This window comes from Arachis stenosperma, chromosome 7 (assembly GCF_014773155.1).
Source record: "Arachis stenosperma cultivar V10309 chromosome 7, arast.V10309.gnm1.PFL2, whole genome shotgun sequence".
NCBI classification, from domain to species: domain Eukaryota; kingdom Viridiplantae; phylum Streptophyta; class Magnoliopsida; order Fabales; family Fabaceae; genus Arachis; species Arachis stenosperma.
The window spans coordinates 4,165,391-4,191,370 of record NC_080383.1 but is presented as its reverse complement, the minus strand read 5'-3'; the positions used below and the strand labels follow the sequence as shown (position 1 = coordinate 4,191,370).

The following is a 25,980-nucleotide window of genomic DNA, read 5'->3' as shown; positions in this document are numbered from 1 at the left end:
AAATGTCCTTTTATATTTATTTAGAGGTAAATTCGGGTCTTATTTTTAATTTAAAAAAATATAAAATATTTTATACACATATAAAACAATTAATATTAAATAATAAAAATAATAGTTAAAGTGTATATATATTATTTTAAATATTTTAATTAATGAATTTTTATTTTTCACTCATATTTACACTTTTTTTGTATATGTGTGTGCTTCTAATTATTTATACCTCTTAAATAAATATAGAAAAATTATATTATTTGAACTATAACATATTGGTAAGATATTAGTAAAAATACTTACATTATTACAATAAAAAATTAAAAATATTATCTATATAAATCACTAAAATTTGTTTACTTTTTAATTTAGATATGAAAAAAAAATAGTATAAAACACAGTTATAAAATATATGAGTACTTTACGTAATTGTAGTGTTAAAAGTAAATTAAACTTTTCGATTTGTATTTAAAAAAGTAAAAAAATTGCAATACACAAATTGAACTGTCTGATTTATGTTTTAGATAATTAAAAAAAATTAATATTAAAATTGGACCATCTGATTTTTATTTTTAAAATTAAAAAAATAAAAAATACAAATCAGATCCTCCAATTTTTTCTTTCACACAAATCCGATTCGAATTGTGTTTTTAATTCTTTTAATAAAAAAATTAGACAGTCTGTTTTTTTTATTTCATAATTAAAAAAAAAACTGTTTCCATATTCATATTTAGTACTATCCACTTCTATAATTATGCATAATACACACAATTTACATATCAAAAAAAAGGGTAAAAAACCATATTAAGCCAAATGAGTCAAAAAATAACGTAAATACGCCAAAGCAAAAATCGTTTCAGCAATAAGCCAGAAGCTATTTTTATATAATTCGAACCAGCTTGGTTCGAACTCCATTTCTACATAATTCGAACCAGCTTGGTTCGAATTATATACAAACACATACACACACATAATTCGAACCAGCTTGGTTCGAATTACACATAATTCGAACCAGCTTGGTTCGAATTACACACAAACACACGCACACACTAATTCGAACTTGGTTCGAATTACACACAGTAATTCATGGTATAATTCGAATTATGCTGTTAAAAAATTAATAATTTATTAAAAAAATTTATTAAAAAATTTATTAAAAAATTAATAATTAAAAAATTAAAAAATATATTTTTATTTCATACGTTAAAAAAAAGTTAACAAAATATTTAATTACGAGACTTCTTTAAAATATTAATGAGCTATCAATTTGAATTCCATACAATACTTTTCTGTCCATTTTTAATAGTTCATGAATATTTTTTAATAAATTTTTTTAAATTATACTACAAAAAATATTTTATCATATGCAAAACAATTTAAAAAAATGGCTTAAAAATGTTAGGAGTACTATAAAAATTTGTAATGTTATAATAACTTAGGTAAATACATGCATGTACTCAAATTTTAAATAAAATACTCTACATAGTCAATAATAATTTAAAAATGAAAGAAAATATTTTATTCCATACAAAATAATTAAAAAATATATTTTATTCTATACAAAATAATTTTAAAAAATGGCTTAAAAGATGTTATGAGTACTATAAAAGTTTGTAATATTCTAGTGATTTAGGTAAATACATGATAAAAATATTTTTCTTTAATTTCTAAATTATTAGTGACTATGTGGAGTATTTCTTTAATGTCCTAAGTCATTAGGACATTACAAATTTTTATAGTACTTCTAACAGCTTTTAAGCCATTTTTTAAATTATTTTGCATAGAATAAAATATTTTTTGTGGTATAATTTAAATAAATTTATTAAAAAATATTCATGATAATTTTTAATAAAATTATTTAAATTATATGGTGAGATATTACATGATTCGAATTACGCATAGGGAAGTTCGAATTACTCTGATTCAAATTATATGGTGACCAATTCGAATTCTATACATACTCTTCTGCCCATTCTTGATAGTTCATAAATATTTTTAATAAATTTATTTAAATTATACCACAAAAAAATATTTTATTCTATGCAAAATAATTTAAAAAATGGCTTAAAAGCTGTTAGAAGTACTATAAAAATTTGTAATGTCCTAATGACTTAGGACATTAAAGAAATACTCCACATAGTCACTAATAATTTAGAAATTAAAGAAAAAATATTTTTATCATGTATTTACCTAAATCACTAGAATATTACAAATTTTTATAGTACTCATAACATCTTTTAAGCCATTTTTTAAAATTATTTTGTATAGAATAAAATATATTTTTTAATTATTTTGTATGGAATAAAATATTTTCTTTCATTTTTAAATTATTGACTATGTAGAGTATTTTATTTAAAATTTGAGTATATGCATGTATTTACCTAAGTTATTATAACATTACAAATTTTTATAGTACTCCTAACATTTTTAAGCCATTTTTTTTTAAATTGTTTTGCATAGGATAAAATATTTTTTGTAGTATAATTTAAAAAAATTTATTAAAAAATATTCATGAACTATTAAAAATGGACAGAAAAGTATTGTATGGAATTCAAATTGATAGCTCATTAATATTTTAAAGAAGTCTCGTAATTAAATATTTTGTTAACTTTTTTTTAACGTATGAAATAAAAATATATATTTTTTAATTTTTTAATTATTAAATTTTTTAATAAATTTTTTAATAAATTTTTTTAATAAATTATTAATTTTTTAACAGCATAATTCGAATTATACCATGAATTACTGTGTGTAATTCGAACCAAGCTGGTTCGAATTAGTGTGTGCGTGTGTTTGTGTGTAATTCGAACCAAGCTGGTTCGAATTATGTGTAATTCGAACCAAGCTGGTTCGAATTATGTGTGTGTATATGTTTGTATATAATTCGAACCAAGCTGGTTCGAATTACGTAGAAATGAAGTTCGAACCAAGCTGGTTCGAATTATATAAAAATAGCTTCTGGCTTATTGCTGAAACGATTTTTGCTTTGGCGTATTTACGTGATTTTTTGACTCATTTGGCTTAATATGGTTTTTTACCCCAAAAAAAATGGACCAAATTTATAATATATATTTTATATTTTAACACGTATGTTACGCCAATAACTAATTTTAGTGCACAAAAATCTTAGTAGCTATACGAATCCTTGCAAGTACAATGGAGTAATGTGAATACATATATTGATTATATTCTCACTCCAACTAAATTATATAGCTCATACTTTATAAGAGTATCTTCATATTAAATAGAAATCGTTCAGATGTCGTCTTTGAAGATCAGGCACGTATTTAGGATACAATTAGTGAATCTTTTCAGGTTTATCGCATGCACTCAATACTATATATATATATAAGGAGTAATACTTTGCTTTTAAAATATGACATTTTAATCTTAATTCTTATATTTCTTAAACACAAATTAACTTAAGTATCCAAGTCTTTTATAAATATCTCACATCAATCGATCAAAATCCAGAGTTTTAAAAAAAATTCATGTCTCCCTCGTAGAAGAGTTCGATCAGATAGATAACCCCTGACTAAACACTTTCAAATTAAATGCAATATATATCATGCATACATGTCTAAATATGATATGATTTAATTTATTGTTAAATATAATAATTAATTTTCACTATTTAGCATTTTAGCTTGTCCACAGCTGCTAAAGACAAACCACGTAAATATAAATACAATAACGTAACATCACACATAATTAAAAGAGAGTTACTTAGATAAAGACATTTAAAACGTTTTTTTTAAAAGATATTTTTTAGTAATTAAATTTTAACACATATAATCGATTAAATTATGTTATTTTTGTAAAAGTTAGGTCAGATAAATTAATTTGATCAAAAAAATTGTGAATCAAATATTGAATTAGTCTAAATTAATATTATTCTTTATAGAAAATAACTACAATACCCTTATTATAAAAAATGACTAAAATACTCTTATTATATATATTAATTTTGAGAATCCTAAATTATAGTTCTTTACTTCTCTGTCATTATATATATATAATAGGAGTATTTTAGTCATTTTCTATAATAAGAATAGTATAGTCATTTTTTATAAAAAAATAATATTAATTTATATTAGTTTAAGATTTGATTTACCATTTTTTCGATTAAAATAATTTATCTAACCTAATTTTGACAAAAATAATACAACTTAATCAATTATATGTGTTAAATTTTAATTAATAAAAAACATCTTTAAAAAAACGTTTTAGACATCTTTATCTGAGTGGCTCCCTAATTAAAAATGTAATAAACATTTGTAATATATTTGTTATAGTAATTACAGTTATTACAGTAGTTATAATATTTAAAAAAATATATTAAAATTATTAAAATTAAAATAATATTTTTATTATTTAATAATATTTTTAAACAATATTATTGAAAAATATTATCAATTTTGTTTGAAAAAAAAGGAAGTTGTTTATGGAATATTAAGTTCTTTCCAATTCCCATGGTTAGCCATTGAATTATATATATATATTATTTATTTATTTATCTTATTTTCATGATATTCTTCAGTTGATAGACAATGCATGATTAATTTATGGTAGATTGAAATTTTATTTAAAAAAAAAAATACATACTCAAAATATGATTCAAAATTTGAAGAGTTTATTGGAGCTAGGTAACAAGTATCATGGATTACTGGAAATAATGGAAAAAATTTTCAGAGGGCAAATATAAAAAACCCCAGTGGCTAGTGGGACCATGGCTTCGTTGTCAATTTGTAATTGATTGAAATTTTTAATTATTATTTAATTCCCATTCTATCCCTCTTCTTCTAATTCCCTCTCTTCTCATAATAAACACACACACACACTCTCTTACACTCACAAGAACAATGGGAGAAGGCGAAGACAACGCAGAAGAACCACAGATAATCTCGATCACCATGCCACCACCATTTCACCACCACGACAAGAAGCAGGCCGCATTGCATGTTCTACGGCGAGGCCGGAGGCGGCGGAGGGAAGAAGAAAAAGAAGAAGAAGAAGACGACCATGACGATGTGAAGAAAGAGGAAGAAGAAGAAGAGGAGAGAGAAGAGGTAGAGAGAAAGATTGAAGCATTGAAGAAGATAGTGCCAGGTGGCGAGTCAGTAGAAGGAGTTGAGAAGCTCTTCGATGAAACCGCCGGTTACATACTCTCTCTTCGCTGCCAACTCAACACTCTTAGGGCTCTTGCTGCTTTCTTTCACAATCTCCACCAAAACACCAATTAACCTTAACTTCGAGGTTAATTAATTCTCCTTAATCATCATCAATCAATGGCTCATTAGTTAGATTCTTAGTTTTTTTTTTTTTTTTTTTTTTGTTTCTGTACTTTGGTTGGGATCAAGAAAAATATTTCCCTTCTTCTTAATTAGATTTATTTATTTAACTTTGTACCTGTTTTTTTGGGGGACGGTTACTAGTTATATATTATGTTATTTACTATTTAGTATAAACTCAAGTTTGGTTAAATTCATCGTAAAGTTGATAGTCGAGAGTTGTTACATGATAATTTAATCGAACTTGTTAAATTATTCAATGATTTTTAAATATTAGTTTCATATAAAGTTAACTACATCTCAATTTTTACTTTCTACCGTGTTATTCTATCAGAGAAAGTTTAGGAGGCCAACACTTTTATTAAAATATGGTCCGCACTTTACCATAAAAAAGAAAACGATTAATCTTACACCATTAGATGTCATCTCACACTATTAAAAATATTAATAATAGCTAATTAATATCTAAACATCACAAATTCTGCTGATCCTTACCACTCTTCTTTTATCTAAATGCTATATAATATCTTGAGGAGAGAGGTCTTATGCTGAGTAAATGGCTATTACTCATCGTCAGGATCTTATTTGGTTATTTTTGGTGTACGTACTCACCTTAAATTGATGAGAAATGTTAGATTTTTTTTCATTTATCTTTATCTTATATTTGGAGCTAATTATTTATTTTTTAAAATATTTTATTAAATTTATTTTGATGAAATAAAATGTGATTAATGGAAAGTAAGTGTAAGTCCATTTTAAGAAAAATGTGAATGTGTCATACATCTGGTTTCAGTTGATGATATCTGAGGTAAAGTTAGAATGAATGGGTGAAAGCTTATGAGACATGTGATGTTCCTTCTCATGTGTAAGTGGGCTATAATATTGCAGGGTTTTCCACCTTGGTCCAGTGGGCCACTCTATTTTGTCCAAAAATCTGGATGGGAATCACATTATTATTATTATTATTATTATTATTATTATTATTATTATTATTATTACAAAAGTGAAAAATAGAACATACACATGTTGTCATTGGCCACTTTTTCTCTTCTTTTCATCTTTTATTTTGGAAAGGTTTTTTATTTTGAGAATTTTGAAAAAAGAATGTCATATACACCACTTTTAATATATTTTCTATTTTTTTATATCAAAGTGTAATTAATAAGAAATTAAAAAAATTTGTCATTTATATCATAATAAATATTTATTTAACAATGTATTACAAAGTAGTATGAATATAATTTTTTTTAGAACAGGATTGTTTGACTTTTTAGTGTTTTAGCTATTAACTTAGAATCGAAATGCATTGCATTATAAATATACTGAAAAAGATAGAGGATTCAAGTTGTAGGGCTAAAGAATTCACATGGCTTATCTTATTATCCGAGGTGGAAAAATGTAAAATAAAATTACATGGTTGGTGACTTATATCATTATAACATGCATGTGAAAAAAATTAGTATTAAAAGATAATTATCTCTTTTATAAGATTTTGACTTAAAAAAATAGTCCATTTTATAGGACATATCTTCAAATGTGAAATTAATAAATTAAATAGTTAAGTGCAAATTTCAATTTTTAGTATTGAGTTTGTAACATAATTCATTTGGAGAATTGGAGTTGCATTTCAATCCTGCTGGAGCAACTTTTGTTAGGTACATTTTAAAACCCAAGTTAAAGTGCTTTTTAGTTATATTCTTCTTTTAAGTGACAAAAAAAACTTTTTTTTTTCTAAAAAGCTAACACTCTTTAGCTTAAAAAAAAAGAAAATTTGTTCATAATAAATTTGCTATATTTCACAAGTTTATCCATATTCCGAGTATAATGTGTCTCCATACTTAGGGTCGGAGCCAAGTCTAATTTTAATTTTTTACATTCAAATTATATGTAAATTTCAGTTTAATTTTTTTTTTAAATTTTATTTTAATTTTAGTTTATTAGATAAATATTTTTTATCTCTTCTAATATTTTATCTAGTTCTACCCTATCATATTTGATGATGCCTAAATATAAAACAGACAAACTATAAAAAAACTAAACGAAGTATCTCATTAATTGCCATATATATTAGTAAGTGTGACGACGTTAAGAACTTAATCTAACATATAAAAAAAAAATAATTTAAAAGATGAAAATTCATAAATTTATATTTTTATTTTGTGTCTCTTATTTAGTTTTCTTTTTAAAGTATTTTTGGTAGTCAATATAGCATTTTACGAGAATTTAACGATATTTATATATATATACAAAAATATTATATATAGATTAAAATGAGTTATTATATATTTATATATAAATATATAATTTATTTTAGAGTAAAATATTATTTTTGTTCTCAACGTTTGGGATAAGTCTTAAAGTTGTCCCTAATGTTTCAATCGTCCTATTTAAATTCCTAACGGTTTAAAACTGACTCAATATTGTTCTACCGTTAGGAATCTATTAACAGAATTGACGGGGGCACAAAATTGAGACAATTTTGAAACGTTAGAAACTTAAATAGGACGAAAATGTTGGGGACAAAAATGATACATAGAAATAAATTTTAATTTTATCCTTCAATAATATCAATTTTTTACTATACATGGTATTCAATTATTTTTTAATCACATCTAAATAAATTACACTTAATCATATTACTTTAATTTTAAATAATTTTTTTTATAATTTTACTCTTAACGATTTTTACTTATCATGAAATATTTGTAGAATGACTAGTATATAAACTTGCAGAAAAGAAAAAAATAATATATATATATATATACAATAAAATATAAAAAATAATATTTTGTCTTTAATGTATCAAAATTCTTTAAAATTATAAAAAATAAATTTATTTAAAATAAAAATAATGTGATTAAGTGTAATTTATTTAGATGTAATTAAAAAATAATTGAATATTATGTATAGTAAAAAATTAATATTATTGAAAGATAAAATTAAATTAAAATTTCTTTTATGTATCGTTTTTGTCTCTAACGTTTTCTTCCTATTTAAATCCCTAACGTTTCAAAATCGTCTAAATTTTGTCTCGCCGTCAATTCTGTTAATGAATCCCTAACGGCAGGACAACATAGAGTCAGTTTTAAAACATTAGAAACTTAAATAGGACGATTGAAATGTTAGGGACAACTTTAGGACTTACTCCAAATATTAGGGACAAAAACGATAATTTAATTTTTTTATTTTAAATATATTTTATATTTTAATATATATTTTATATTAATAACTAATTTTAATGATTAATTTGATATATTTAATATGATTCATATATATACAAATATACGAAAAACCCATAAATTTAATGTTTTAAAGTTTTGAGTAGTAAGCGAGGTCTTAAATAAGATATGGCGAGATCCAAAAAAGATGAGAGGTAGACCATGCCCTGGCATTCTATTTTAGCAGCATAGTTTGTGGAAAACCCATGTTGTTCACACTTGACACATTATAACAACCAAAGTCTTAGGGACAGTCACATTCACACCAAGCTAGCCTCCGTCTTTTCTGGAGAATTATGAATTTATGCTTCATGACTAGACTGTAATGCCACCACCTTATCAAATGTTTTTGTAATTTAATTTATTTTTAATATATATTTTATACTTTGATATATATTTTATATTAATAATTAATTTTAATTATTAGTTTTAATGTATGCCTAATATAATTATATACTTATTTATGAAACTAGTGTTTTTTGCAAAAATTTATTACTGACGGAGAATTTATTACGTCATGGACAACCTTGATTAGTTTAAAAAAGTTATGCGTTAAATTGAGTTTTTAAGAGAAAAATAATCTAAAATTTGGAAGAAGTTAAATGTGTGACATAAAATAAGTCTGAAAAGTTATTACTTTTATTAAAATTTGGCCACTAAATAATTTCACATTATTGAATAAAATTTTACATTATTAAAAATATTAATAATAACTAATTAATGACAAATCACAAAATTTATTGATCTTCTATCACTAATTTTTGAAAAAAATATAATTTATAAGAAAAAAAAATTTATACAACAGAATCAGCATAAAGTCATGAATTCCTCTCTCTAGTTTCTTGACTTGTTAACCATCTAATCAATCTGCATAGGTATGTAGGCTATGTCGATAAATAATCACTGATTAATTGACTTTATTACTCATTATAATCACCATGTATACAACAACAACGAAGCCACGAAGGTTTAATTTTACATAGTCCTATAATTATATTTATTTTTTTATAATTATTTACATAATTAATATAAAAAATAATTATTTTTATTTACGTAACATTAGATAATTAAATACATGTGTAAAATTATACTCGCAGTTAATGAATAACCAACATAAAAAGTTGTCATATTTGTATTTTAAATTATTAATTATGTTTATTCATAGGTCAACCACTTAATTTTTCTGCTCTGGTCAGAGGGGTTAACCACCTAATCAAGATTTTTCTTTCCTTTTTTTTTTTCCGCTTAGGGTCAACAAGAAATCATAAATGAAAATGATTGCTAAAGAATGAGTTGAGGCCTTCCTTTTTTGGGCCAAAAGTCCACACACTTGATATGATAGTTCCCACACTGAATTGAATACTAATGTGCAAAAAAAAAAATAAAATTGAATACTAATTATTTGATGTGACCATTGACCAAAAACAATTTTAATAACCCAGAAAATATTGACAAAAATGATGAGTAAAAGGGCTCAATATTCGTCCAAATCCAATACGTGGATGCATGATTCTTTAAAAATAAAAATTCACTTAATCAAATTAGGTTGGTCTAATAGTTAGTTCATTAGTCTACTTAAACAAGTATCAGAAGTTTGAATCTTGCCTTGTGTATGCAGCAACTTATTAACCAACAACAAACTTTTAAATGAAACTCAGTACTGCGACGAATTAGTCCTTGACTCCCCGAATTGGGGAATACCGTAAAAAACCAAATAAAAAAAAGTCACTTATCATCATACAAAATTAATAATTAAAAGTTATTAAATAATAATTTAATCAATTATCTAATATATTTTAGTTATTAATTTTACAGAAAAATATCTACAAATGAATTTTTATTTTTTCTAAAAGATGTCAAGAGTGCAACTATTCAATTTGATTACTCATCTAGGCAAAAAATAAAAACTAAAAACATAAAGTTTAATAATTAATAAAACACAGAATAAAAAATTTTAGTATGATTGGTTAATAAGTAAAATCTCTATAAATTGAAATTTAAATGTTATTTGGATGCAATTTTAATTATGAATTCCACTTTTTCTCTTGTGCAGTTTTGTAATTCTTCACTTTTAATATTGAGCGCTTAATTAGAAAAAAAAGAAAAAAAAAAAAGAAGCAAAATCGAATTGAAGCACTAAAAAAGAGTAACATGTATGAAGAAGAGCTGTACATGACATTGACCCCACATTCAATGGAGCATTTCGTTCTAATATATCAGCCGTTCATTATTTCATTTATGCTCTCACTTGAAAAAGAAATTATAAATAATTCAATCAAATTAATTTCATTATTTTTAGTCAAATGAAAAAAAAAAACCCAAAAAATTACTATCTATGAGATCTTTGACCCCATAATAGTTGCCAAAGTTTAAATAAACATCAACAATGTATTATTAAAAATAAAAAATTACTCTTTCAATACATAAATAAAAATAAATTATTCGTGATAAGCCTCTTCCCCTTTTATGAGATTCTATTCCTTGTTTCCCTTTCAATTTCAATTTTTGCAGGAACTTTTTTTTTTTTATTTGAAAAGTGAAAAGGATAAAGCGAAGATATTTTGAAACAGACTCAGTCACTAACCACCCCAAACCCTAAACCACACTATTACACTCTGCACTCTGCGCTCTATTTTGTCGCTTTCCTGGAAAATCATTCCCATTTTTCCCGGAAAATTCGTTCCCCAATCTCTTCTGACCGCACACTCCAAGGTTCTACTCCATCTTCAACAATTCTCAGTTCCGCTGTTTGCTTGCTCAGTAAATTTTTGAAAACAAAATTCTTCGATCGTTTCTTGATTTTTCTTTTATCAATAACTTCAAGTTACTTTACTTCAATGCTTTTGCTCAGTTTTAAATTTTCTCGGCGGCCAAACAGCACCGTCGTATTTTCAATTTGTTCTGCTTTGCGCTGTTGGTTTATATTTTCTTCTTTTTACTTTTTCGATTTTTGTTTCTGCAGAGTTAGAGCGTGGAAACGATGGCGGAAGATAACTTTTCGAATGGTGTCGATGAACGGTCGAGGATCGAGGCTTTGGAGAGGGAGAGGGATGAGCTTGCAAGCGAGAGCGCGGAGAGGAAGGAGCAGATCAAGAAGCTCACGATGGAGATCGAAGGACTCCGCAGCGATGGCGATGAGATGAGGGAGAAGGTTCTCGCGATGGAGAAGGAGTTGGAGCAGTTGCGCGATGTAATTAAGCCCTCAAGTGCGAGGGCCGCGAGGCTGGCGGAGCTGGAGACAGAGATGTCGAGGCTCCATCGTGACGCCATATCGAATATGAACGCCGCCGTGGAGTTGGCGGATGAGACCGCTGAGGTCAGCAAGCTGCTACGGAAGAACAAATCCAAGGTGGAATTGCTGAAGAAGGACAAATCTGAGAATGAAGAGAAAATTAGGGATTCGGAGAAGAAAATTGGGGCTCTGGAGAAAAAAGATGTTGATGAGAGGAACAAGCGGACTAGGGTTGAGGAGGAGTTGAGGGAGAAGATTCAAGAGAAGGAAAAGGAGGTTTTGGAATTAGGGCAGAAGATTAAGGAAGTGGAGAGCTTTGCAAATTCGAAGAGCTCGGATATGGAGGAGTGGGTTAAGGAGAAACTGAGCTTGCAGGAGGCACTGAAGAAGTCTGAGGAGAGAGAAAAGAGCTTGGAATTGTTTGTTGCTCGGTTGAAGGAAGAAGCAGGGGTGGCTGAGAATGTGATCAGAGGACTGAACCAGAAGGTTGATACTGTGAATGGTGGAGTCAATGGAAATGGGGTTATTGCTAGGGATGGGAAAGGGGTGAAGGGTTTGAATGTTCAGTGGCCTGTGGTGGCAGCTGGTTCTACTGTTGTTGCAGCTGCTGCTGTGATCTGTGTCTTCTTTGGAAAACGTAGGTGAGAAGAAATAGGATTAGAATTTGAAGGATGCGGGAGGGTTCTATAGGTTAGGTTTTATGTTACTAGGGTTTATGTTTACAAAAAAAATATGTTTCAATTTTGGTTGATCCATGAAAATAGTGACGATGATGGTTTCTTATATGGCTGATATGTTTATCAAGCCTGTGAATTTTGATTTCTTGTTGAAAACTTGGAATACTTGTTGGTTGTTAGCAATTTCTTCTGAGGAATTAAAACAGAATTTTGTGTGTTGAGCAATGCTCTGTTAAATGCAGATGCTAGGTTTTGTTTTTTTGTACTGATTATGAGTCTAATATAGTTCATTTTGAAGTTTGGCTCTAATATGTCAATGGCAGAGTTGAGTTGAGATTACGTTTTATTTATTTATTTTTTTTTCTCTTGGTAGTTATGTCATTTTTGTTTGTGTGTATGATAATAGATATTTCACAAGTTTCTCTTGCCAATGTCACAAGTTTCTAGAATTGATCTCTTTGAAAGTCTATTCCATAGTGATATGAATAAAACGTCAACTTCGTAAGTGAAAATTCTCTAAATTGGTTATGAAAAGATTCTTTTAATCAAATTTGACTTTCAAGTATATTAAGTTGATTACACTAGTTTTTTTGGTATTTTCATGTTGATGACATCAAAATTTGTTGATATAATATATTAAGTGACATTATAATATACATCTAAAACATATTAAGTGGCATCATAATATACACTTAATAGTTTTAATTGGTTAATAATATGATAAATTCATAAAATTAGATCAAATTTTTTTCGATTTAGAGTTAGTTTAATCTAATTTTATAAATTTATCATATTAGCAGCTAATTAAAAATGTTAATTATGTGTTACAATCAGTATGATATTACTTAACGCGTTATATTAGTAAACTTTTATGTTATCAGTTTTGATTAAAAAATATTTTAAAAATTAATTTAAAAAACGAATATTTTTTTAGGACAAATTTGACTATTTAATGACAGGGAAATTCGCAGAACATGTGCCTTAAAACATAGAATGTGCTGCCGCATATCATATCTGCTTTTGATGCTGCCACATATTAATGTAGTAATTGTAAAGCAATTTTCACATCATAGAGAGAAAAAGAAAAGGTGCAATTTTCTGGTGATAATTTAAAAGATGAGAGATTCATAAATTTACATTTTTAAATTGTTCTCTTATTTAATTTTTTAAAAGTATTTTTGGTAGTCGATATAACATAATTTAACGATATATATATATATATATATATATATATATATATTAAAATGAGTTATATATTTATATGTTAAATTAAATTTACTTAAAGTTAATAACTAAAAGTCGTTAGATAAAAATTTAGTTAAATAAGTCAAATCATCTAACGGTGTTAGTTATCAACTTCATATAAAGTCGACTGGATATGAATTTTTACCATCTAAAATTTGAAAGAAATTAAGTGTGTAACATAAAATAAGAGAAAGTCTAAAAAGTTAGCATTTCTATTAAAATTTAGCTACTAAGTAATTCCACACTATTGAATGAAATCTCACATTATTAAAAATACCAATAATAATTAATTAATGACAAAACATAAAATTTATTAGCCCTCTAACACTAATTTTTGAAAAAAATATAATTTATAAAAAAAAATAGCTTTTATATAACAGAAACAGCATAAAGTCATGAATTTCTCTCTCTAGTTTCTTGACTCGTTAACCATCTAATCAATCTGCATAGGTATGTAGGCTACGTTGATAAATAATCACTGATTAATTAACTTTATTACTCATTATAATCATTAATCACCATGTATACGACAACAACAATAAAGGTTTAATTTTACACAATTATATAATTATATTTGTTTTTTTAGATAACTATTCACATAACTAATATAAAAAAATAATTATTTTTGTTTACGTGGTATTAGATAATTAAATGTACGTATAAAATTATTTTTACCCTGGCAATTAATGAATAACCAACATGAAAAGTTGTCGTATTTGTATTTTAAATTATTAATTATGTTTATTCATAGGTCAACCACTTAATTTCTCTGGTCAGAGGGGTTAACCACCTAATCAAGATTTTGCTTTCCTCTTTTTTTTTTCGGTTAGGGTCAACAAGAAATCATAAACGAAAATGATTGTTAAAGAATGAGTTGAGGCCTTCCTTTTTTGGGCCAAAGTCCACACACTTGATATGATAGTTCCCACACTGAATTGAATACTAATGTGTAGAAAAAAAGAAAAACATTGAATACTAAATATTTGATGTGACCATTAACCAAAAACAATTTTAATAACCCAGAAAATATTTACAAAAATGATGAGTAAAAGGGCTCAATATTCGTCCAAATCCAATACGTGGATGCATGATTCTCTAAAAATAAAAATTCACTTATCATGATGTAAAATTAATAATTAAAAGTTATTAAATAATAATTTAGTCAAATTATTTAATATATTTTAGTTATTAATTTTATACAAAAATATCTGCAAATGAATTTTTATTTTTTCTAAAAGATGTCAAGGGTGCAACTATTCAATATGATTACTCATCTAGGCAAAAAATAAAAATAAAAAAATGAAGTTTAATAATTAATAAAACACAGAATAAATTTTTTTAGTATGATTGGTTAATAAGTAAAATCTCTATAAATTGAAATTTAAATGTTATTTGGATGTTATTTTTATTATGAATTCCACTTTTTCTCTTGTGCAGTTTTGTAATTCTTCACTTTTAATATTGAGCGCTTAATTTGAAAAAAAGAAAGAAAAAAAAAAAAGAAGCAAAATCGAGTTGAAGCACTGAAAAAGAGTAACATGTATGAAGAGCTGTACATGACATTATCCCCACATTCAATGGAGCATTTCATTCTAATATATCAGCCGTTCATTATTTCATTTATTATGCTCTCACTTGAAAAAGAAATTATAAATAATTCAATCAAATTAATTTCATTATTTTTAGTCAAATGAAAAAAAAAACCCAAAAAATTACTATTTATGAGATCTTTGACCCATAATAGTTGCCAAAGTTTAAAAAACACATCAACAATGTATTATGAGATGTGCTAGTTCAGCAGATTTTGTAGTTTATAGTCATCAATTAAATATTAATAACATTTTTAATAGTGCATATAAGATTTTAGGGCAAAAAACATAAACAAGCTAAAGGGGGTTCAATTTGACACAAATAAGCCAAAGCAAATTCCGTTTCAGCAATCAACCAAATGACATATCTATATAGTTCGAACCAATTAGGTTCGAACTCACTTTGAACATAATTCGAACCAAATAGGTTCGAATTACACGTACAGGCCAAATCTACATAAATCGAACCAAATTGGTTCGAACCATAATTTCATTATTCGAACCTATTAGGTTCAAATTACACTGAGCATAAATCGAACCAGAGCGGTTCGAATTAGTGAGGACCAGAGCTGTATATATATGGTCTGAACGTGAGTTGCTATCATTAGAGGTGGTTTACATAGCTAGTGAGGAGAGTTTCGCAGTGTTGGTTCACCACAAAGGGTCCATTAAGAAGAAAACTCGTTCTGGTGTGAAGTTCACTGATAAGGATCCTCTCTGTATTATCGTGACGCCTACGACAAGGTATGAGGACCTTGTTAGCTCTGTACTGCTGAAACTTGGTCTAGAAGGTGTGAAACGGGTTAAGAAGTTTTTTTTATCGATTTCCAATCACGGTGCTCTAGAACACCGTAACGTACGATTGTTTCACGATCGGGAGTGATGAGGACTTGCAGGTCATGTTTCATTGTCGCCGGCAGTTTCCAGAGGTGAGGACACCAGAGCTGTTGGCGAAGTTGGTTGACGTGGTGTCCAGCTCGGGAGGTTCGAACCGGAATACCACCACTTTAGCCACGGTTTCCGGTTCTAGCTCCAGACCTGCCGTTGCGTCTTCCTCCGTCCCTGCGTACGAGCCACCCCTCCAACCTGTTGCATCCCCTTTGTTCGCTGTTGATCTACACGGCAGTGTAGGCGACGAGGTCGGACAAGGGGAGTATCTGCCGACATCTTTACAGTGTGCTGCACCGGCTGGGGTTGGAGATGGATTCTTGGATGATCCAGAGGACGATGATGTCGAGTCGGACACGATTGCTGATGACAATGGGGATGATGTTGGAGCAGGTGAGCCTGCTGGGGTAGGCGGTGGTTCTAGCTCTGCACGCAGCAGTACCCCTCGTATTTTTCCTCTTTGGACTTGGATGCCATGAGGCAGGAGAGGGTTGCTGGGTAGCCGGCTGGATTTGGCGCTAGAGATGCTGAAGGGTCTGCAGGTCTGATAGAGTTTCAGGTTGGTCAGCAATTTCCGGATAAAGAAGAGGCCCTGTTAAGTGTCAAGACTTACAGCATACGGCGAGGGGTACAGTACAAGGTGGTGGAGTCCGACTATCGCCGGTATGTGGGCAAGTGTTCTGAGTTCGGCAATGGGTGCACATGGTTGATTCAGCTCAGTCTCCGACAGCGCAAGGGGATTTGGGAGGTCAAACGTTACAACGGACCGCATACTTGTCTCGCGACCTCCATCTCCAGCGACCACAGGAGTTTGGATTACCATGTGATCTCGGCATTTGTTATGCCAATGGTTAGGGCTGATGCATCCGTCAGCATCAAGGTGCTCCTAAATGCCACCGCCGCACACTTTGGGTTTAGGCCGACTTATAGGAGGGTCTGGTTGGCGAAGCAGAAGGCTGTTTCCCTCATCTATGGTGACTGGGATGAGTCGTACAACGAGCTCCCAAGGTGGGTGTTAGGAGTCCAGTTGACGATGCCTGGTACTGTTGCAGTGCTGAGGACGAGCCATGTTCGTGTCGGTGGATAGTTAGACAAGTCTCGAGCTTATTTTCACAGACTATTCTGGACCTGTCCAGCATGCATCGAGGCATTCCGTCATTGCAAGCCCCTAGTTAGTATTGACGGCACCCATCTGTATGGCAAATATGGGGAACATTGCTTGTCGCGATTGCACAGGACGGGAACTCCAACATACTCCCGGTTGCCTTCGCATTAGTCGAGAGTGAGAATGCTGAGTCGTGGTCCTTCTTTCTCTCCCACCTGCGTGAGCATGTGACACCGCAGCCGGGTTTGCTGGTTATCTCAGACAGGCATAACGGCATCAAGGCCGCCCTTGAGGATCCTGACGGAGGCTGGTTACCTCCGTCTGTATACCGGGCATTCTGCATTCGACATGTTGCAGCAAATTTCGCCCTTACCTTCAAGGGCAAAGATGCAAGGAGGCTACTCGTGAATGCGGTGTACGCTAAGACCGAGGTCGAGTTCCAATATTGGTTTGATATTCTTAGGTCCGAAGACCCGGCGATGTGTGACTGGGCAAACCGGATTGAGTATTCCTTGTGGACACAACATTGTGATAAGGGGCGTAGATTCGGACACATGACGACGAATATATCTGAGTGTGTGAACTCGATCCTCAAGGGTGTCAGAAACCTTCCTGTGTGCTCGCTAGTGAAGGCAACATACGGAAGGTTGGCCGAATTATTTGTTCGCAAAGGGAGGGAGGCTGAGGCGCAGATGGAAACCGGACAACAATTTAGTCAGCACTTGGTGAAGTGTATAGAGGCCAACTTGAAGACGGCTAGGTGCTTCACAGTTACTGTGTATGACAGGGATAACTCCGAGTTCACCGTCGCAGAGACAACTCCGACTGGTTCTTTCTCACTGGGTACCTACAGAGTCTCGCTTGCATCTCGCACATGTGACTGCGGATACTTTCAGGCACTTCATTTCCCGTGTCCCCATGCACTGGCATGCTGTGCCTACTCACGGCTTACATGGGAGCCTTACGTCCACCAGGTGTATCGTCTTAGTTCGGTTTTCAGTGTGTATCAGATGGGTTTCACACCTCCCATTCCAGAGGGTTTCTGGCCACCATATGACGGGCCGACTGTCATCCCTGACCCCAATAAGAGGCGTGCGAGAGAGGGTCGTCCCAGGTCTACTCGGATACGGACCAATATGGACGAGGCAGATTCGAACCGGCCAAAGAGATGTGGGCTTTGTCGGAAGCCCGGCCACACACGTCAGAGTTGCCCATAGCTCGGAGGCGCAGAGCACACACGGGGACATGATTAGGTGTATTAGTGGCTTTGGTACTTTTGTTATTTCAATTTCGCTTTTTAGATTCCGCTATTTTCAGTTTTCTTACTTGTAGTTGGTGACTGATAAAATTTGTTAACGTCACTGCGATGTACCTCGAATGGATTTTTAGTTAATGAATATGTTCTGTCACCGCAGTTTTAAACGAAATGTATGTCTAATGCACACCGGCAAAAATAACTGTACGAGTCTTATTAAAACATGATGCGAAAACTATGTTCATAACTTAAGTTCCTTGCTGGAACGAATTCATAGTAATTCGAACCATCCTATTTCGAATTACTTTGGAAATTTATGCTCAGTGTAATAGGTTCGAATTATGAAATTATGGTTCGAACCAATTTGGTTCGATTTATGTAGATTTGGCCTGTATGTATAATTCGAACCTATTTGGTTCGAATTATGTTCAAAGTGAGTTCGAACCTAATTGGTTCAAACTATATAAATATGTCATTTGGTTGATTGCTAAAACGGAATTTGCTTTGGCTTATTTGTGTCAAATTGAACCCCCTTTGACTTGTTTAGGCTTTTTAATATTAAAAAAATTATTCATTTTTTTATTAACTAAATACTAACTAAATTTTAATAAAAATATTAGTCTCTTAATTTTTTTATGTATTATTAAAAATAAAAATTTACTCTTCCAATACACAAATAAAAATAAATTATTCGTGATAATCCTCTTCCCCTTTTATCAGATTCTATTCCTTGTTTCCCTTTCCATTTCAATTTTTGCAGGAACTCTTTTTTTTTTTTTAAAAGTGAAAAGGATAAAGCGAAGATATTTTGAAACACACACACTCACTCACTAACCACCCCAAACCCTAAACCACTCTCTTACACTCTGCACTCTTTTTTGTCGCTTTCCTGGAAAATCATTCCCATTTTTCCCGGAAAATTCGTTCCCCAATCTCTTCTTACCGCACACTCCAAGGTTCGACTCCATCTTCAACAATTCTCAGTTCCGCTGTTTGCTTGCTCAGTAAATTTTTGAAAACAAAAATCTTCGATCGTTTCTTGATTTTTCTTTTATCAATAACTTCAAGTTACTTTACTTCAATGCTTTTGCCCAGTTTTAAATTTTCTCGGCGGCCAAACAGCACCGTCGTATTTTCAATTTGTTCTGCTTTGCGCTGTTGATTTAGATTCTCTTCTTTTTACTTCTTCAATTTTTGTTTCTGCAGAGTTAGAGCGTGGAAACGATGGCGGAAGATAACTTTTCGAATGGTGTCGATGAACGGTCGAGGATCGAGGCTTTGGAGAGGGAGAGGGATGAGCTTGCAAGCGAGAGCGCGGAGAGGAAGGAGCAGATCAAGAAGCTCACGATGGAGATCGAAGGACTCCGCAGCGATGGCGATGAGATGAGGGAGAAGGTTCTCGCGATGGAGAAGGAGTTGGAGCAGTCGCGCGATGCACCTAAGGTCGCAAGTGCGATCGCCGCGAGGGCGGCGGAGCTGGAGACAGAGTTGGCGAGGCTCCAACATGACACCATATCGGAAATTAGCGCCGCCGAGGAGCTCAGGAAGCTGCTATCGGAGAACGAATCCAAGGTGGAATTGCTGGAGCGAGAAGTTGAATTCCTGAAGAAGGACAAATCTGAGAGTGAAGAGAAAATTAGGGATTTGGAGAAGAAAATTGGGGCTCTGGAGAAAAAAGATGTTGATGAGAGGAACAAGCGGACTAGGGTTGAGGAGGAGTTGAGGGAGAAGATTCAAGAGAAGGAAAAGGAGGTTTTGGAATTAGGGCAGAAGATTAAGGAAGTGGAGAGCTTTGCAAATTCGAAGAGCTCGGATATGGAGGAGTGGGTTAAGGAGAAATTGAGCTTGCAGGAGGCACTGAAGAAGTCTGAGGAGAGAGAAAAGAGCTTGGAATTGTTTGTTGCTCGGTTGAAGGAAGAAGCAGGGGTGGCTGAGAATGTGATCAGAGGACTGAACCAGAAGGTTGATACTGTGAATGGTGGAGTGAATGGAAATGGGGTTATTGTTAGGGATGGGAAAGGGGTGAAGGGTTTGAATGTTCAGTGGCCTGTGGTGGCAGCTGGCTCTACTGCTGTTGCAGCTGCTGCTGTGATCTGTGTCTTCTATGGAAAACGTAGGTGAGAAGAAAAAGGATTAGAATTTGAATGATGCGGGAGGGTTCTAGAGGTTAGGTTTTATGTTACTAGGGTTTATGTTTACAAAAAAAAATGTTTCAATTTTGGTTGATCCATGAAAATAATGACGATGATGGTTTCTTCTTATATGGCTTAATGTTTATCAAGCCTGTGAATTTTGATTTCTTGTTGAAAAGTTGGAATACTTGTTTGTTGTTAGCACTTTCTTCTGAGGAATTAAAACAGAATTTTGTGTGTTGAGCAATGCTCTGTTAAATGCAGATGCTAGGTTTTGTTTTTTTGTACTGATTATGAGTCTAATATAGTTCATTTTGAAGTTTGGATCTAATATGTCAATGGCAGAGTTGAGTTGAGATTACGTTTTATTTTTTTTTGTTTCTCTTGGTAGTTATGTCATTTTTGTTTAGATATTTCACAAGTTTCTCTTGCCAATGTCACAAGTTTCTAAAATTGATCTCTTTTGAAAGTCTATTCCATAGTGATATGAATAAAACGTCAAATTCGTAAGTGAAAATTCTCTAAATTTGTTATGAAAAGATTCTTTTAATCAAATTTGACTTTCAAATATATTAAGTTGATTACACTACTTTTTTTTGTCATTTTCTATGTTGATGGTATCAGAATTTGTTTATATCACATATTAAGTGATATTATAATATACACCTAATAATTTTAATTGGTTATTAATATATACTTAATAGTTTTAATTGGTTAGTAATATGATAAATTTATAAAATTAGATCAAATCTTCTCTAATTTAAAGTTAGTTTGATTTAATTTTATAAATTTATTATATTAGCAACTAATTAGGAATGGTAATTATATTAGCAAACTTTTTAGTTATCAGTGATAGAAAGACTGATGTAATTAGTTTAAAATCTTTTAACAACAATTTTGATTAAAAAAATATTTCAAAAACTAATTTAAAAAATGAGTAATTTTTTAGGACAAATTTAACTATTTAATCACGGAAAAATTCGCAAATCATGTGCCTTAAAAGATAGAATGTGCTGCCGCATATCATATCTGCTTTGGCTCGTTTATTTTGATGCTGCCACATATATTAATGTAGTAATTGTAAAGCAATTTTCACATCATAGAGGGAAAAAGAAAAGGTGCAATTTTCTGGTGATAATTGCCACTCGGAAATTTAGGATATAGTACAAACACCTGAAATGTATACTGCATAGTCTATATTAATATTTTTGGTCTTTGAAATGAAACAATGGAATGTAACCACGCTGGAGGCAAGCAATTAAAGCAAACAGATACAATGTCTGAGAACTTGGTATACACACAACTGATTTTAATTTAGTCTCCTTTGGTCTTTGGAAGGTACTATGACAGTCAATGATTGAGCGAACCCTCAGGTTTCAACCTTCTAAGAAGTTCCCCGCTACAACATTCAAAAATCAAATTTTCTGGTTAGAAAATGGTTCCAAAATAATGTTACAAGAAGAGCTTTGTTTGAACTTTTAACCTTGTTTAGTATGAAACCTTGGAAATTATTAACACAGAATATAATTAATGATCACATTAATGATTACACTAAAGCATGAAACATTCCTATTTCTTACTCATCAATCTAGTTAAGTAATTGGTATCACTAACTACAATATAGAAAACCCTTAAGCAAAATCTAGACTATGATGATCTTTACTATAAAAGGCAAAATCTAGCTTCAAAATTAGAAAGGAAAATGGATATATAATCTGCATAGACAATTGGACTCTACTCAAACAGATCAAACAAATGGTGATAGTTAAAAGATCCAAGTATAGAACTATCTGCATAATTTGTCAGCCAATTATGATAACATAACATTAACTATGATTTTCTCACCTTGGATCAATCATCTATCACCACCACCCCTTAAAACCTCAAAGATTCCACAGCAACTGCTCCAAGAAGTGTGCTGCCTTGGAGCTACAGAGACAATGCCCTTTCAAACAAAAATAAAGAACAATATCATTACATAAACTCTAACCAAAGTGCACACATAAATTTCAAATTGCAGCAAGAATCTTTGCACGAAATCGTTTAAGTATGAAGTTAAATACCTGATTTTGAGTATTACTAGGCACTTGAATCTCCCTTTGCACAGTGACAGTGGTGGTTTCAGCATTAAGAACATTTGGCAATGGTTGAAAAGACTCCTCCTTAGAACTTTCATAGGGTGGAACCAAAGATCTGTCACTTCCCTTTGCTGTTTCTTCATCATCTTCTTGTTTAGTTGGAGTTGAAATTGGAACTGGAGGAGAAACCTTGTTATCATTCTCATCTTTTTCCTCTGAAGAAACCACATCTTCTGTAACATTTGAATGCATAACATTCTCTTCCTTCTCTTCAAGAACCTTCACATCCTTAATAAGTGTTTCAACTACTTCTTCTTCAGGCTTTCTTGAATCATCATTCTCCGAAAACGAAGATGGATCATTGATGTACTCAAAAGCTTCCTCTTGTTCTTCTTTCAGTTCCAATTCCAATTCTACAGTTTCTGAGGTCAATCCATTGTTGTTGTCATCAAATTGAGCCTCTTTTGTTGCACCATTGAATTCATCATTAGGTGAAGAAGACACAACATGCTCAAAACATTCATCAGAAACATCTTCTGAATTCTCCTCTTTTAGTACTATTTCTTGTTCATCTTTGATGTCACTTTCACCACCATCATCAGCAGAAACAACAACCACTTCCTCCTTTTCTTCTTTAGTCAAAGATTCTTCCACATTTTGATGAGTCTCTTCCTCCTTCAAATCCCCATTGAGATATACTTCCATTGTGCTATTAAGATATGAACTCTGGTGTTCAACTACCACAAAGGGTTCCAAATAACCTTGCTCTTCTTCCTTAAGGGGTTTGAGATCACAAGAGCCTAAAGCAAGAAATAACAAAAGCATATAGAATTGAAATGGTTGATGATGAGATGATAAAGAGAGATAAGAAACATGCATACATACCTTGGAATGGTTGAACAGTAGGAGAAGAATGGTGGTTGGTTTTGGTCAAAGTTGAGTTTTTCTTGAACTTGTTAGGCTTTTTTCTTCTTGAAGTAGCAGAAGGCATGGCTGAATGGTAGATGGTTTGATTCAATCTTCAAAGGAGAAATTGGATTGGTGGTTAGACAAACTATGAATAAAATGAATGGTGTTGTTGCTTTCAATGTTTGTGTATGCTTACATAAATATGTGTATATGTATGTATTTATATGTAAATGTGATGTGGTTTCAAATTGAAATTGGGTGTGGAGGGAAGTGAGGTTATGCCTTTAAGGCTTTACAGCTAATGTCTAAAGTTCACAACAATCATTGCCACTCAGAAAAAAACAAAGATAGGAATTTTTTTTTTTTGTCATGGAACACAGTTCATTTTCAAGTGTAGATATTTATTTAGTTTTTGGTTCTTGGATTTAGTTTGGTTACATATTTTTTTTTCACTAGTATTCACAAACACAAGAAGCTCACAGAGAAAACCAGAATTATTATTTTAAAACAAAAGGTAAGTACCAAACTGGGAATCATGATTCTCAGTCTGACCCAAAAAAACAAGCTGTATGGGCCCAAAAGGAAAAGACTAAAGATGTGATGTTAAATAAATATTTTTCCTTTTTTTTCATACCAAAAAAAAAATCTTTTAGTTTACTGTAATGCTACGAAGCATGGACACGAATAAGAACATAAAATACTTGAAGATGTTGGTGCAAAGACAAAAAAAAAAAAAAAAAACACTTGAATATGCAGCTTAGGCTTTGATTGTGCACTCTATTCGACATAAAACATTTTTTAAAATATTTTATTTTAATTTTGATATTTTATTAACATTAAAGTACAAGCTAATATTATCAAATATTTTTAATATTTTTTAATTATATAAAGTATTTAAAATAATTTTTTATTTTAATAAAAATAATATATACTATTTCAAAACTCATTCTAAAAATATAAGTTAAGAATAATGTTGAATATGCAGACTCATGATGATATTTAGATGTGTATAAATATATTTGGAAAAGTTTTTTTTATTGAGATACAATTAAACATAAAAAACACAATATTCGAAATATATTTGACAAATAAATATAATAATTCAATGAAGTGTCCGTAATTCATAGTTATAATAATTTTATATATTATTTATACGAAATTTCTTTGTTGCATAATTGAACCGAATAAAAAGTGAATATTATAGCTAAATTTGTGATGAAAATGTGCATTACCTATTATTCGTGCGTGTATAACTGTTTCCAAAGTATAGCTTGTCTCACTGGTATTCCACCTCGCTTTCTTTGAATTAAGGAAAAGGAATAACGTTGTCTTCTTATAAAAATGGCGGCGTCATATACCTGCAAATGAACTCCAATACTCAAGTAAGTAAAAGTATGAGATTATTTAAATAAATCTAGAAACTAGAATGAATTATGTACTTTTGATTGAATGAGTCACTTGTATATATTTAAATTTTTCTGTTATTTACATCTTTGTTATTGGTTTGAGAGATTCTTGAAATCTTAATGGTTTTGGTTAGAGAGATTCTCGGAGAAATTATCACTTTTAGTGGAATTCGATTCCGAAATTATTGCGGTGGGACAGTGTTTAGGTAACGGATCACACATAATTTTTTTTACTGTAAAAAATTTAAAGTATCTTTTAAAAGTGATCATTTAACTTTTTATTATAATAATTTAAAAAAACTAAAACAAATACATTTAGATAGATTTAGTATCTTTTTAAAATTAAATATACATTTAAAATACAAACTAAATAAAATAAAAATTTAAAATTTAAAATTTAAAATTTAAAATTTTTATTTCAGTTTTACTATTTTTAATTATTAATAGATTATCATTTAAATACACATTCAAAAATTAAATGCAATAAAATTGAAGATTTTTATTTTAAAATTCAAAAAATAAATCTTAAGGGTTTTATTTATTAACCTACACATCTAAAACTCCCTAAAAGAGATCATATTTCAAATTAATATGTTAGATATAATTTTATCGAATAAGATCTAAAAAAACTTAGTTTAATTATTCATTTTAATAATTTTAAAAATGTTAATAAAAAATAAGAAATATTAGATGCATTTTTATAAAAAAATTAGTTTTATTTTTTACGTTTAAATAAATTAAATTTTAGATTTATGATTTTAAATGTGTTTCAAACATCTTTTGTATATAAGTCAATAATTTTAGATGTGTAATAATTAAAAAAATAACTAATTTTTATAAGCATATATTTTAATAATTTTAAAAGCGTTAATGTTCAAATAAATAACGATAAAATCTAACAAATAATAAAAAATAAAAAATATTAGATGAGTTTTTATCGAATTGAGATATAAAAAAATTAATT

The 25,980-nt window shown here is 30.3% G+C and overlaps 5 protein-coding genes across 8 annotated transcripts; 4 read left to right on the top strand and 1 right to left on the bottom strand.

Annotated features, from left to right (window-relative positions):
* Positions 1 to 4,859: 4,859 nt before the first annotated feature.
* LOC130939203 (transcription factor PAR1-like) lies at positions 4,860 to 5,278 on the top strand. The gene has a single exon (XM_057867325.1). The coding sequence runs from the start codon at positions 4,905 to 4,907 to the stop codon at positions 5,232 to 5,234; it is 330 nt and encodes a 109-aa protein (XP_057723308.1). The 5' UTR covers positions 4,860 to 4,904; the 3' UTR covers positions 5,235 to 5,278.
* Positions 5,279 to 10,979: 5,701 nt separating this feature from the next.
* On the top strand, positions 10,980 to 12,751 carry LOC130940169 (peroxisomal and mitochondrial division factor 1-like). 3 transcript variants are annotated; one of them, XM_057868231.1, is made up of 2 exons: positions 10,980 to 11,212; positions 11,463 to 12,748. In XM_057868231.1, the coding sequence occupies exon 2, from the start codon at positions 11,481 to 11,483 to the stop codon at positions 12,375 to 12,377; it is 897 nt and encodes a 298-aa protein (XP_057724214.1). In that variant the 5' UTR covers positions 10,980 to 11,212; positions 11,463 to 11,480; the 3' UTR covers positions 12,378 to 12,748. The 3 variants fall into 3 exon arrangements, with proteins under 3 accessions (XP_057724214.1, XP_057724216.1, XP_057724215.1); XM_057868233.1 differs by having other exon boundaries at positions 11,005 to 11,212; positions 11,469 to 12,751; XM_057868232.1 differs by having other exon boundaries at positions 11,064 to 11,260; positions 11,463 to 12,751.
* Positions 12,752 to 16,142: 3,391 nt separating this feature from the next.
* Positions 16,143 to 18,453, top strand: LOC130939235 (uncharacterized). The gene is made up of 3 exons (XM_057867355.1): positions 16,143 to 16,578; positions 16,674 to 17,200; positions 17,368 to 18,453. The coding sequence occupies exons 1-3, from the start codon at positions 16,143 to 16,145 to the stop codon at positions 18,451 to 18,453; spliced, it is 2,049 nt and encodes a 682-aa protein (XP_057723338.1).
* Positions 18,454 to 19,240: 787 nt separating this feature from the next.
* On the top strand, positions 19,241 to 20,910 carry LOC130942229 (peroxisomal and mitochondrial division factor 2-like). 2 transcript variants are annotated; one of them, XM_057870939.1, is made up of 2 exons: positions 19,241 to 19,447; positions 19,698 to 20,910. In XM_057870939.1, exon 2 carries the CDS (start codon positions 19,716 to 19,718, stop codon positions 20,610 to 20,612), a length of 897 nt encoding a protein of 298 aa, XP_057726922.1. In that variant the 5' UTR covers positions 19,241 to 19,447; positions 19,698 to 19,715; the 3' UTR covers positions 20,613 to 20,910. The 2 variants fall into 2 exon arrangements, with proteins under 2 accessions (XP_057726922.1, XP_057726923.1); XM_057870940.1 differs by having other exon boundaries at positions 19,301 to 19,495.
* A 741-nt stretch (positions 20,911 to 21,651) lies between these two features.
* Positions 21,652 to 23,794, bottom strand: LOC130941754 (uncharacterized). Its single transcript, XM_057870332.1, has 4 exons — positions 23,587 to 23,794; positions 22,687 to 23,501; positions 22,469 to 22,568; positions 21,652 to 22,022 (listed from the first exon to the last, which is right to left on the bottom strand). Exons 1-3 carry the CDS (start codon positions 23,690 to 23,692, stop codon positions 22,479 to 22,481), a joined length of 1,011 nt encoding a protein of 336 aa, XP_057726315.1. The 5' UTR covers positions 23,693 to 23,794; the 3' UTR covers positions 21,652 to 22,022; positions 22,469 to 22,478.
* Positions 23,795 to 25,980: the final 2,186 nt, after the last annotated feature.

Excerpts from the sequence above, each read along its gene's own strand:
- LOC130940169 (XM_057868233.1), top strand. The coding sequence starts at position 11,481 with ATGGCGGAAGATAACTTTTCGAATGGTGTCGATGAACGGTCGAGGATC.
- LOC130939235 (XM_057867355.1), top strand. The coding sequence starts at position 16,143 with ATGTTTCATTGTCGCCGGCAGTTTCCAGAGGTGAGGACACCAGAGCTG. Across the intron at positions 16,579-16,673 it reads TGCACGCAGCAGTACCCCTC|GTCTGATAGAGTTTCAGGTT; the intron begins GTATTTTTCCTC and ends AAGGGTCTGCAG. Across the intron at positions 17,201-17,367 it reads CAGTGCTGAGGACGAGCCAT|GACGGGAACTCCAACATACT; the intron begins GTTCGTGTCGGT and ends GCGATTGCACAG.
- LOC130939203 (XM_057867325.1), top strand. The coding sequence starts at position 4,905 with ATGCCACCACCATTTCACCACCACGACAAGAAGCAGGCCGCATTGCAT.
- LOC130942229 (XM_057870939.1), top strand. The coding sequence starts at position 19,716 with ATGGCGGAAGATAACTTTTCGAATGGTGTCGATGAACGGTCGAGGATC.
- LOC130941754 (XM_057870332.1), bottom strand. The coding sequence starts at position 23,692 with ATGCCTTCTGCTACTTCAAGAAGAAAAAAGCCTAACAAGTTCAAGAAA. Across the intron at positions 23,502-23,586 it reads TACTGTTCAACCATTCCAAG|GCTCTTGTGATCTCAAACCC; the intron begins GTATGTATGCAT and ends TTCTTGCTTTAG. Across the intron at positions 22,569-22,686 it reads CTAGTAATACTCAAAATCAG|GGCATTGTCTCTGTAGCTCC; the intron begins GTATTTAACTTC and ends TTTGTTTGAAAG.